The sequence below is a fragment of the Tubulanus polymorphus genome, chromosome 5, assembly GCF_964204645.1.
Source record: "Tubulanus polymorphus chromosome 5, tnTubPoly1.2, whole genome shotgun sequence".
Lineage (NCBI taxonomy): Eukaryota > Metazoa > Nemertea > Palaeonemertea > Tubulaniformes > Tubulanidae > Tubulanus > Tubulanus polymorphus.
Window position 1 is genome coordinate 2,200,744 of NC_134029.1, and position 11,992 is coordinate 2,212,735.

Genomic DNA, 11,992 nt, shown 5'->3' on the forward strand with positions numbered 1-11,992 from the left:
TTGCGTTAGAAAACTGGAAAGAAGTTCTCATTTTTCCGGCCAAAGATAGTCCTTAGCCTTTCTAAATAATTCCCTTTAGTCGGGATACATGTCACAACGTCTCTACCACAAACACACACCGTACCACACGGCCACACCATAATCTATTTGTCTGAAGAAAACTTTCATGTGTAATCTAATTGTATAGGCCCTACGACTGATGACGAATGATGGCTGCTTCATTGTATGATAATATATCTGAACAAGATGCACAGAATTATACAGGTTTATTTCCTAATTATCGAACATGCGAATGCAGGCCACAAATATTTTTAGCAAACTTCATTTGATTTATTTCTTGATATATTTACAGAGTTTTTTGTGAATTTTCTATTGGAAAACCATCGCGAGGAACTGGAACTGATTCTAGCTGAAGAAGATGATTTAGATCATTATTCTATTGTTATAAAGTAAGATTATCAATTTGACATAGACAGCGTCTTCTGCTGCAGATTGTAAAAGCTATTATTTCTGATATCTATTTTTTTCGATACAATAATCTGATACTTTTTGTGCAGATCTTTTCATGTGGATCTTTTCAATGTTCTTTCCTTTCAGTGGATTAAGTGTTTTTGAAAAGGATTCAAGTATTTTTCACTTGTTGGTGTTTCAACCTGGTCAGGTTTTACCTTTACTCGATCAAGCTCTTCGTCGTGGCCAGTCAAAACTACTCCAACTCCAACCTAACAATAATAACATGGTGAATATCGTTTATTCATAGTTTATAATATAAAAGTTTATACAATGTCTCTGTCTGGTGTTGTTATTATAAATTTCCCACAATGAGAAAGAAAATCAAAATCTGAAATGTTTCCTTGAGCTAAATATTTAAAACAATTGAAATTGATTGATTTGACATTTTGACCATGCTAATAGTCTGTCCAGGAAAACTCGGGATCCATTTCAGTCCTGAATTAGATATTAGCCTTTGTGAAGGAAACATTTTGGACTCGTTTTTCTTGTTGGAGCTGATTTCATGTTTGTGTTTATTTCAATTCGATATTTTTCAGCTTTTGAAGTCAAATGTACATTGTCGTGTCACTGGGTTACCACTTGTTCCAGAATTGACAAGAGAAACTTTACCAAAAACTGCAGATCTCGGGCGCCTTTTACTCATCACAGGTGAGGGAGTAACAGTTCATAATTCATTTATTTGATATTCTGATCTGAGTTGAAAAATATCTTTTTATTGAATACTAGGAACTGTCATCAGGGCGGGACCAGTTAAAATGCTCGAGAATGAAAAAGAATTTGTGTGTAAAAAATGTAAACATATTTTTACAGTCATGGTATGTAGGCGTCAATTTGACACTTCAAGCAAATATCTTACTAGCTTTTGACATGCATCTGATGTTGTTGGTATCATTTCAGGCATCATTTGAACAGCATTTTACATTTCCTAAACCAACAAAGTGTCCAAATACAGAGGGAGAATGCCCATCAACAAATTTTTCTCATCTCAGTGATAAAGGTACAGTTTACAAGCTGTAATAAGTGCAGCTAATTTGTCATATTCAAATCTGAATTTAAAAAAAACATGAAATGATGAATAATTTTCTTCAGGTCAACCATCAAAGTGTCAAAACTATCAAGAGATAAAAATTCAGGAACAAGTGCAGAATCTATCAGTGGGAACGATACCTAGATCAATGTGGGTGGCTCTAGAAGATGATCTTGTCGATTCATGTCAACCTGGAGATGATGTGATGATTTGGTGAGTTGTTCTTGAGCTGTGAATGTTAATTCAAGCGAAATAAGTTATAGAAATTCGATCAGATTTTCTGTAATGTTGTGTATTTTGTAGCGGTATTGTATGTTCGAGATGGAAGACACTTTCACCTGAGAATGTCTGCGATATTGAGATTGTAGCCAGAGCTAACAATGTTGAAGTTATGAATAAGGATGGATTAAACAGTGTTTTAACACAAGAATTGGTCCGTGTCTTCATATTACCATATCGTAATCTAATTCTATCAATTTGCATCATTATTTCAATCAATTTAATTCCAGAAAGATGAATTTGCGCAGTATTGGAAAGATAACGCGTTCTGTCCACTCACCGCTAGAAATGTCATCCTCGCGAGTCTTTGTCCTCAAGTTTATGGATTATACGTAGTTAAACTAGCCGTGGCAATGGTTCTCGCCGGAGGAGTCAAAGTAGGTTTGAAAAATGAACTCCTTCTTTCGAGAATTTGATGAGTGTTTTGTGATATGATTTTTGTGATGTTTTCAGAGAGATTGTGAAGGTGGAACCAGAATTCGAGGAGAATCACATTTATTACTCGTCGGAGATCCAGGTACTGTACCCGCATGCTGGAAATAAAACTTTTCCTTTGGAAAATTGAATTAGATACTTTAACCTTGCAAAAGTCGTCATATTGTGACGATATATTGATGACTTATCCAAATGATGACCTACACTTATTTAAATTTAATTTGAATACTGTCATGAAATTCAACAGGTACTGGAAAATCTCAGTTTCTTAAATACGCCACAAAAATAACGCCGAGATCTGTTCTGACTACTGGTATTGGTAGCACTAGTGCAGGTTTGACAGTAACCGCGGTGAAAGATTCCGGAGAATGGCAGTTAGAGGCGGGTGCATTAGTCTTAGCAGACGGAGGGCTCTGTTGTATCGATGAATTCAACAGCATCAGAGAACATGATCGCTCTTCCATACATGAAGCAATGGAACAACAAACAATCAGTGTGGCTAAGGTTAGTCTCAGGTGAAATCTATATCAGTATCTTACTCCAAGAGATTCCTATGTAGAGTCAAAGCCTTATTTTCATATGTTTTTTTAGGCAGGTTTAGTTTGTAAATTGAATACACGTGCCACAATATTAGCAGCAACCAACCCTAAGGGACAGTATGACCCCACAGAGGTAATAATGACAATTCCCAATAAAAACACATCATCCTAATGAGCAAATTTTATCTTTCTGGTCCCATGTGGTATTTAACAATGTTTCGCTGTTTGTGGACGAGGTATTAATTCATTTCAGTCGTTGAGTGTAAATATAGCTTTAGCTAGTCCTCTATTGAGCCGGTTTGATTTAGTGCTCGTATTACTCGATACTCAGAACGATGAATGGGATGAAATTGTATCTTCTTATATCCTCGAGGGTAAAAGACCGGCTGGTACGTCTGCATAATAAGTGAATCATGAACATATATTGTTAGATCTTTTGTAAATTTCCCTTATCTTTTTTGTATCTGATCTTGTTTAGACGGTGTGGCTGCTAAAGACTTATGGAGTATGGATAAAATGAAGGCCTATTTTTGTTATATCAAGACCGTGATGCCTGCTATGACTGATGATGCAGCCAGGTAAAGAAAATGATCAGTAATTCGTCTGTTGTTGTTTTGAATAGTTGTTAAACTTTGATTTTTAATGTTATTCCAGAGTTTTACAGAACTACTATCGAGCTCAGCGCGGTGCTGATTATAGAAATGCTGCTAGAACAACAATGAGACTTCTGGAGAGTATGATCCGTTTATCACAGGGTAAGAGTTGGTCGAAACGGTTTCGTAAAGTTTGACATGGTTCCTTTGGGTTTTAGCTTTTGTCTGCTATTGTATTGTAGCTCATGCCAGATTAGTTTGTCACTCGGAGGTTACAGTTTTAGACGCAATTACTGCTGTGTTACTGATGGAATCTTCCATGCAGGTAAGAATTTCTATCAGTGTGAATTTGTATCAATTTTTTTCACATGGAAACTCATGATTTTACAGCGAAGATAAACCTTTCTGTTAATAAAGGGAACTGCTTTGCTCGGGGGAGTCAATGCTTTACATACATCATTTCCAGAAGATGCAGAGGCTGAATATATTAAACAGGGTAGGTTTACCAAAAAAAACGGTTCAAAATCTCTGTTCAAATTTACTTACAAACGTGGGGTGTACACTATCTTTTGTTCTCATTTGCAGCTGAAATTATCTTGATGCGTCTTGAGCTGCATGATATTTGGGAGCAAGAATCGCGTCGGTTAGCCGAGGAATCGAAAAGAAAGCCAAAGAGTGGTGATCGCCCTGATAATCCAGTCGATGTGCCGGCACCAAATAAAGAAGACATCAGACACTCGCAAACTGTGAATGATATAAGCGATGATGAATCTTCTACTCTAGGTTCAGTAATGTCACCTGAAAACACTGATTCTAGTGCTAACGATTTAGAAATTCAATCCGTGTCTACTTTATTAAATCAGAGATCTGACCTCAGTTTACTGAATGAAACTTCTATTTTATCACCTGAAACAAAGGAGAATATTGTCGATAATTTCGTAAACCGTAGAAATAAGAATTCAACCGTTGGATATGTAACTGAGAGTAGACCTTCTCTTCCTTCTACGAACTCAGTATTGTCGAATATAGTGTCGTCTAAACAGACCGACTCATCTACAGAGTCAGAAGAAAAGAATTTCAATTCTGACTCGATGTTTCATGGAGGCTGGGGTGATTGTACTCCATCACAGAGACCGATCAAAGTTAACGAGGACAAGATGAATAAGCTATTGGAAATATTGCGAACTAAGAACTCGAATGCAAAACTGTCGAGTACTCCGAAACCGAAAACTAATTCCGAGTCATTGCCTGCTGGAATTCATATATCTCCGCAACCTCCGTCTAAACTCCAGTCAGAAGATCGATTACCTTTTGGTATTTATTCAACAACGGTTAAAAGATCGGATTCCGGTTCGTCCGTCTCGAAATCTACTCTGAATAAACTGAGTAAATTTTCGTTCGTCGAAAATTCGAAATCGTCTGAAAAAACACAAAACACAGAAAAAACAACGTCACATACGAAAGAAAGCGTGAACGAAAAACGAGATTTATTATCACAACAAAATGAAAAATATCGAGCGAAGAATAAGAAAAATAGCGGCTTAGATTTTACAACCAGTGATGATGACTTCTTAGATTTTGAACTTGATTTTGATTTCCTTTTGCCGGATACAAAAAAACCTAAGTTGTGATCAAATGTGCATAAACGAGTTGATTTCACAATTGTATATCTTTCAAATATCGATATCGCTTTTTATCCACAGTTAATGAGAAATCCTTATTAGAAATCAGTGTTTAATCTTACGGTTGGAAAAAACAAAGAGTGAAACAAATTTGAAATCATTTTCTTGTATTGCTTTAAATATGATATCATTTTCAAGTGATTGTTTGAAACTTCTATATTATCTTTGTGTATGAGTCCATTGGTCGTCAGGAACATCCCCAGTTTTACTGATGCTTTTTGTATTAATCACATACAGTACATGCTCAACATAATGAGAAGTGAACTGATTGAAATCAGTTTGACTGGTGACGTTATGATCTTATTTGCTGTGTTACATTGATCACCAACACAACAAGATACATAAGAATGAGCAGCTGTCAATTTCTGCGGACATTTGATCTCATCGACTCCCTTCTCTCCGCACATACGAGCTGTGTATTCAAAATCTGTCAATTTATATGACATTTTCTGAAAAAGCAAACAATTCATTTCAAATAATTCATTGTATAGCGTTATAGAGCTGGTTATTGTACATATTGTATTAACTTAATTATTGTTTGTGGGGACGCGCAACAAAAGACTTCTCTTTACTTGATACTGGTCGCTCAATTTATTGAATTTTGCTAAAATCTATTTCGAAAATGCAATGATTTCTTTGATTCTCAGAGCTCAGTATTCACTGAATTCCCACTGCTACAGAGGAAGGCAGAATTTACTTAAGAGTTTTTGATTTTTGAAGTTTCAAGAATCTTTAATATTTGACTTACAGCACAGGCCTTCGTTCCAGAGCAGACTTTGGTCGGTACTTTTCGAAAATCCCCACCATCTTTACATTTATTTGTACTGTTAATAACGATTTTATCAATCCGTCCAGCTAAAATATCTTTCAGTTCTCGAGCGTTCATTGCTGGCAAAATTCCTTCTTCACCTTCTTTCAATGTACTGTCATAGATACACGTGTAACAACGTACTGCCAGACCTGTTTAAGTATACACATTATTTACAATTAATTCACTTTGATTAACCATTTGATAATTTACTCTAAAACATTTAACTTTTTGGCAGAAAAATTAGCGCTTTAATTACTTTTCGAATTACGCTTTTGTAAGGCTTGTTTGATAGTCCGTCAATTTAGAAAATTAATTCAATAATTACCTTTGTTGAAAAATGATGCAAAAATTGCCAAAATTATCCAATGTTTCGTCATTTTGAGCAATAACACTGGATATTGTTTGAATTTCGAAAATTTGCTTTCAACCAAAGTGCAACTTTGTATTCATTGTGCATGATTTTTGATCAATATGAATTTTCTAACCACAACCAATTAGGAAAGTTGAAAAATAATTGGTGCATGTAAAGGAAATCAATTCCAACAGGTGGTATTCAAACAAATTACTAATCACAATGTTTACAGAGAACGATGATATTGATAGATATATTTGATAAATAGTAAGGAACATTTATTTTTCATAAAAATCAACCATATAAATGTAATGGATATTTTTAATATTTTCTCATTTCTTTTCACTTAGAGGAAATTGCAAAAAAGAACGGTGCGCGTGGGATTCGAACCCGTCATTACTGGCGATTGTTTACGTCTCTATAGGAACTGAACCCGGAAGTAATGTAACTGAAGAAAATTATTGGAGTCAAAAATGAAATACGTTAATTTGTTGCTTCAGGGGACGCATTAACTTTTTGATTAGTTGACATATGATAGAGAAAGGTTTGAATATATCTCTTTATGTGAATAGTTGCTTTGTGTTGCGATTTAATCGTGTTTAAGTAATGCATTCTTTTAGAACAAGTAAAATTCAAATAGATTTTATTATTAATATTATTGCACTTCAGGTTGATTCAAAAGTAATAATAGACGATAATGTCGATGATTAAAGCGAAACCGACTCCTCGAACACCAGCAGTTGATTGCACAAATGAAATAATTCCCCCGTTGGACTTTTCATTTTGCCGTCTTACTGCAGTAGAGGGTAAGTTTGATCTGCCACAGATAGTACTGTAGTGTAGTGTAGAGTAGTAGTACTGAGTGAGAATAATTATAAATCTATAGGCCTATTGGCAAAATATTCATCTTCATAAATGTTAATTTAAAACTGACAGTAAACTGGGCCCGGTTTTATATACGGGTATTACCTTTAGCCCGGGGGCTAACTCAAATTGATAATGAATTGAGTTGTTGATTATGTTGTTTATAGATGCGTTGGAAGAAGAGCCGCGTATTGTTTCACCAATCAGAGAAAAACCACGGAAATTAGAAGAAGAATTACTGAATGAATCCAGCGAGGAGGATAGGAGGAAATCGAAAAGTCGATGTTTACGGCTTCATAATAACGCTATAGCTGATTTATCTACACTGATTAGTTCAGCGGATAAACTGTTTGAACATCCGAAAGAGATCGGCTGGCTTGATCTGTCCTTTAATGAATTAACATCAATTGATGATGTAAGTAGTCTTACAGTTCAGTCTGATGAACGGTAGATTTGTTCAAGATTCAGATGTTATCCTCATTGAAAACATCAAGTGACCAAAAGTCATTAAATCAAAACATTCATTATACCCCGGTATTCACTTTTTAATATCTTGCGTCTATAACTGCAATCAATTAAAGACAAGTCGCAGTTTAGATTAGTGTATATAAAAGACCCACTATATTGGAGATTTAACTACAAAAATTCTGTTACAAAGACATTTAAGATAAAAAGTTTCTACCCATCTTCACAGATTTATTCAACATACTTGAATATTGTGGGTCATTCAGACCTTAGGGTTACTCAAGTTATATTGCTGTTTTTTGTAACGGTTTTTGATTTATCGTAGGCAATACTCGATTTTGAAAATTTGAGAATACTCTACCTTCACGGAAACGCAATAGCAAACATTGACGACGTTAAGAAATTAGCGAATCTACCGCATCTACGAAAACTCTGTCTCCATGGCAACCAGATTGAGAGCATCAAGGTGAAGATGAGAAAAAGCAAAACCAGAAATAGATAATGAATTTAGATATGTTAGTCATGAAGGTTCTTTATGTTTTTTTGTTTTTTAGGGATACAGACAATTCGTATTGGCTCACATCCCACAGCTGCTTGAATTTGACTTCAGTAATGTTACTAAGACTGATCGAGCTTCTGCTTCTGCCTGGGCTCGAATAATGAGCACGAAAAAGAAAGGGAAAAAATCTCGCGAGGATTGAGAAAAACTTCATGGAACAAACTGTCAATGATTATATAAACTATCAATGATCTAGAATGACTTTTAGATATTGTATTCATCATGTGTAAAAGTTAGATATCTATTGGTATTGGTTACGTATGCTGAATTATTCATACATTCAAATATGTGGGACATTTTTACTGAGCTGAATATGTGTAATATTCAAACTGAAAAATCACAAACTGCAACATATACTAATCGTCATTTACTGTATTTTCTGCTGTGTACTGCTGATTACCATAGTATCCAATCACTTCCTTCAAAATATGGTTTATTTTTTCAGTGCCAATTAAGCTATTAACATTCTATTCTACAATGAGATTATGGGTTTCATTTTATTGTTATGATAAAATTTTTTTCATAATTTGTTGATATTCAGTACATTCTCTTAATCCGTCCAATGTTTGAATTGTTTTCTTTATAATTTTTTGTAATGTTTAAATGTAAAATAAAATGGATGAATGTGTGCAAATATGTGGCTTTTTTGGATAATTTTCGCTTCTGTCCTTGGGTGAATCTCCCATACTCAGTCAGTCAATAGTTCGTGTGATGGATGTTGAATAAAACCCATGCGCAATTGAAGAAAAGTCTATGATGTTTCGACGTAAGTCTATAAAGTTTATTCGAATCGTCTAAATCCTTACAATTTTTTTATCTGCCATTGTGGATTTTATTGAAAAAAACTAATTCGTGTGGGATTCGAACCTGGATCATCCAGGGACTTGGGAACGCCAGCCACAATACCAATCGGCAGGTTCGAATCCCGGCCGATGTCTGTGACATACCTCGGTAAGCGAGTATCACTTGGAAGGTGCGCCCTCTACTCTGACACTTTGGCGTCCTGTGATTGGCCAATAACCCGGAAGTATTGTTTGTACTGTTTGCGGTGGCTGAAATTGTTTATAAATTTCTCTTTTTTTTGTCATAAATATTTTATACGTCATTAATTTTCACAATGGGTAAGTTTTTAGTATTAAATTATTATTATTTGACAAGTTCACATGCATTTATTCCACGAATTGCGCTCATATTTTTTTGCAAATGAACCGATTTGTGAGTTACATGACAGTCAAAATCAATTCAAATCAATATATTCACTATTTTTTAGGTGGTTCGACGACAACATCGTTTCTCTTATCAGCGACAATCAGCATCTTACTGTTCGCTGGGATGCAGATGTACAGACAACAACTAGCATCGAAACAATACCTGACGATCTTGGGCGGCTTTCTCGGTTCAAATCTTTTCATCTTCCTATTAACTGTATCCTTTGAATAATTGCGCAGTTTGTCAGTTAACGTTTAGCTTCAGAGTTTAGAGTTAAATTTGTACATTTCCAATGTTTTACTCTACAGAATCCAGTTACACAGTTGTAAGTAGAGTTCATTTTCAATTAGTTAACTTAAAACTCAAATTCATTCATGAATGTGGAACTGGGTGCTGCCTCATCTAATTATATCGACATTTCCTTGATGGTGTTAATCTCAGGCTGTAAATAATCTCGAGAATGCAATGTTTGGTGAAGGATTTCAAGCTAAACTTTTACCTGAAGGTAATAATTATTATTCAAATAATGTAAAAACCTCCTGTCCTTAATTTAGATGATGCACGTTTGATTTTCCATTTCAGTGATTGGTTGTTTGATGATGGCTTTATTCGCCTCCAGTTTAATCCACAGAGTTTGCGTCACTACTTGGTATGTGTCATCTTCTCCGCTGAAATCTACTTCATGATTTATGCGAATCTCAAAAGGAAATGTTGTCGTTATTTTTTTTTCAGTCTGATATTTTCTTTAGTCGCCTTATACTACATCAACAGGATATCGCAGAATATCTACGCTGCACCAGTTACTTATAAACCAGTCGCGAAGTCCGGCCGTAAAAAGAGAAATTAGAAATGCAAACTAATGATCTTTTCTAGAAAAAAACTTTATTTGTTATTGGATGCAGTCTTTAGATTTAGACCAGCCATAATGTGAACACCTTCTTATAAAATGGGATCTTTATATTACATGTTTTGATGCTTGGTCACATTTTCTACTTAAAATTATTAACATAAGAGGATGTTCATGACGAACGTACGTTAAATATTTCTCCTGCAATCATATCAAAGACTGTATCTTATGCATTTAAAAATAAAAAAACTATTTATTACTCTATATGCGAACTTTTATTGTTTTTCCATTTTGGGGATTTGAGATCAGCAATGGATAGCGATTTTAATACAAAATTTTATTTTCACTCCATGATGTATTTATTAGTCCTAAAACGGCATTTCGTTGCCATCATTGTCGAGCATGTGTCCAGCTTTAGCCATGGTTAGATTCTGAATTACGTCCATTGATTTTGTGACACTTTCTTCAATAGATAACTGAGCCTTTGGTCCACCCATATCGGTTTTCACCCAGCCAGGATGCAGAGCTACCGTTAAAATACCATACGATTTCAATTCACTAGCTAGAGTCTTCGTTACCATATTTCCTCCAGCCTACAATGGGTTAAAATAACAATATACCACGTATATAATCAATTATTTCTTCTTACGATGGACGGTGGTGAAGTTACCTTAGAAACTCTGTAGGAATAAAAACCACCGTTCGATTTAGCAATCGATCCTAGAATACCGGTTACATTCAAAATGACCGACCCAAACGGTGTTTTGTTCGCTTTCTTTTCCTGGACGGCATGTTTTTTCAATACAGGCAAAAACGACTGAAAGAAGTAATTGACAAAATGAGATTGTGTTTTATGTGTCAAGTTTGAAAAACTGACAATCAATTAGATGAAAATTCTCACCTTTGACATGAATAGTGGTCCACACGTGTTAGTTTTGTAAGATTCAATCATTGATTCCATAGTAACCTGTCTCAATGCGGTAACTATGTTAATTCCAGCGTTATTGACTAATAAACCTAATCCTTTATCACCGAGAATATTACTAGCTTCAACTGCACATTCTTCTATACTCTCCATTCGTGATACATCTGAATAAAAACAAAAGTAAATCTCATAATTCAAATCCATTCAAAGTAAGACGATATTATAGTCAAAAATTTACCTAGTTTTAGAACCTTAACGTTTGCATTTTGTTCGGCGACATGATTTAATTCCTGCAAAAAATGAAACATGGAATCGTGGCTGATAGAATGATCGAACTGCACGTATATAATTTGATAGTACAAATGCAAACATAGCGAACTAACCGTGGCTTCTGCTGGATTTCTGCAAGTTGCCAGAATAATTTCGGGAGCCGCCGGTTTCAACCCCGCGAACTGTTTGATAAATTCCAATCCCAGCCCTCGATTGGCACCGGTAACAAGAACTGTTTTTGCTCGAATCATCTTCTCGGGTGTCCGTCGTCGTGCGCTATGCTATAATACTGAAATGATTTTATATAAGCTCCCTACGCCGGGTTATCTAAAGTACACGTCCCCTTGTTAACCTCGCGGAGAGCGCCGGCACGCGGCATGAAGCCCGCGCGAATATTTGAAATGACATGGGCGAGTTTCAAGGAATTGAAGATAATGAATCAATTACGTACACCGAGTGTAAACATCCATCCTCGCTTGCCAGGGGTCCGGTATCACTCCCGAACTCGCGGAACAGCTTTAGCGTAGTGGGTTCGAATCCCTTGACAGGTGAAGATGGTAAACATCATGATCATCGCTTTTTAAATTCGATAAAACCACTGAAAAGCTTAATTAATCATGCT

General features: G+C 35.4%; 4 protein-coding genes across 4 annotated transcripts; 3 read left to right on the plus strand and 1 right to left on the minus strand.

Annotated features, from left to right (window-relative positions):
• The first annotated feature begins 209 nt into the window (after nt 1–209).
• LOC141905312 (uncharacterized) lies at nt 210–5,144 on the plus strand. The gene is made up of 18 exons (XM_074794150.1): nt 210–264; nt 353–449; nt 598–739; nt 1,050–1,161; nt 1,240–1,328; nt 1,411–1,510; nt 1,603–1,753; nt 1,844–1,973; nt 2,050–2,196; nt 2,273–2,336; nt 2,502–2,758; nt 2,846–2,926; nt 3,047–3,182; nt 3,272–3,371; nt 3,448–3,548; nt 3,629–3,711; nt 3,804–3,882; nt 3,972–5,144. Exons 1-18 carry the CDS (start codon nt 210–212, stop codon nt 5,015–5,017), a joined length of 2,970 nt encoding a protein of 989 aa, XP_074650251.1. The 3' UTR covers nt 5,018–5,144.
• Nucleotides 5,145–6,652: 1,508 nt separating this feature from the next.
• On the plus strand, nt 6,653–8,745 carry LOC141905804 (leucine-rich repeat-containing protein 51-like). Its single transcript, XM_074794845.1, has 5 exons — nt 6,653–6,775; nt 6,901–7,037; nt 7,263–7,510; nt 7,886–8,026; nt 8,115–8,745. The coding sequence occupies exons 2-5, from the start codon at nt 6,929–6,931 to the stop codon at nt 8,259–8,261; spliced, it is 645 nt and encodes a 214-aa protein (XP_074650946.1). The 5' UTR covers nt 6,653–6,775; nt 6,901–6,928; the 3' UTR covers nt 8,262–8,745.
• A 380-nt stretch (nt 8,746–9,125) lies between these two features.
• On the plus strand, nt 9,126–10,281 carry LOC141905125 (dolichyl-diphosphooligosaccharide--protein glycosyltransferase subunit KCP2-like). Its single transcript, XM_074793894.1, has 5 exons — nt 9,126–9,240; nt 9,390–9,544; nt 9,770–9,833; nt 9,911–9,977; nt 10,061–10,281. Exons 1-5 carry the CDS (start codon nt 9,237–9,239, stop codon nt 10,173–10,175), a joined length of 405 nt encoding a protein of 134 aa, XP_074649995.1. The 5' UTR covers nt 9,126–9,236; the 3' UTR covers nt 10,176–10,281.
• Nucleotides 10,282–10,428: 147 nt separating this feature from the next.
• On the minus strand, nt 10,429–11,835 carry LOC141905123 (C-signal-like). The gene is made up of 5 exons (XM_074793892.1): nt 11,484–11,835; nt 11,339–11,390; nt 11,077–11,264; nt 10,846–10,992; nt 10,429–10,768 (listed from the first exon to the last, which is right to left on the minus strand). The coding sequence occupies exons 1-5, from the start codon at nt 11,619–11,621 to the stop codon at nt 10,544–10,546; spliced, it is 750 nt and encodes a 249-aa protein (XP_074649993.1). The 5' UTR covers nt 11,622–11,835; the 3' UTR covers nt 10,429–10,543.
• Between the last annotated feature and the right edge of the window lie 157 nt (nt 11,836–11,992).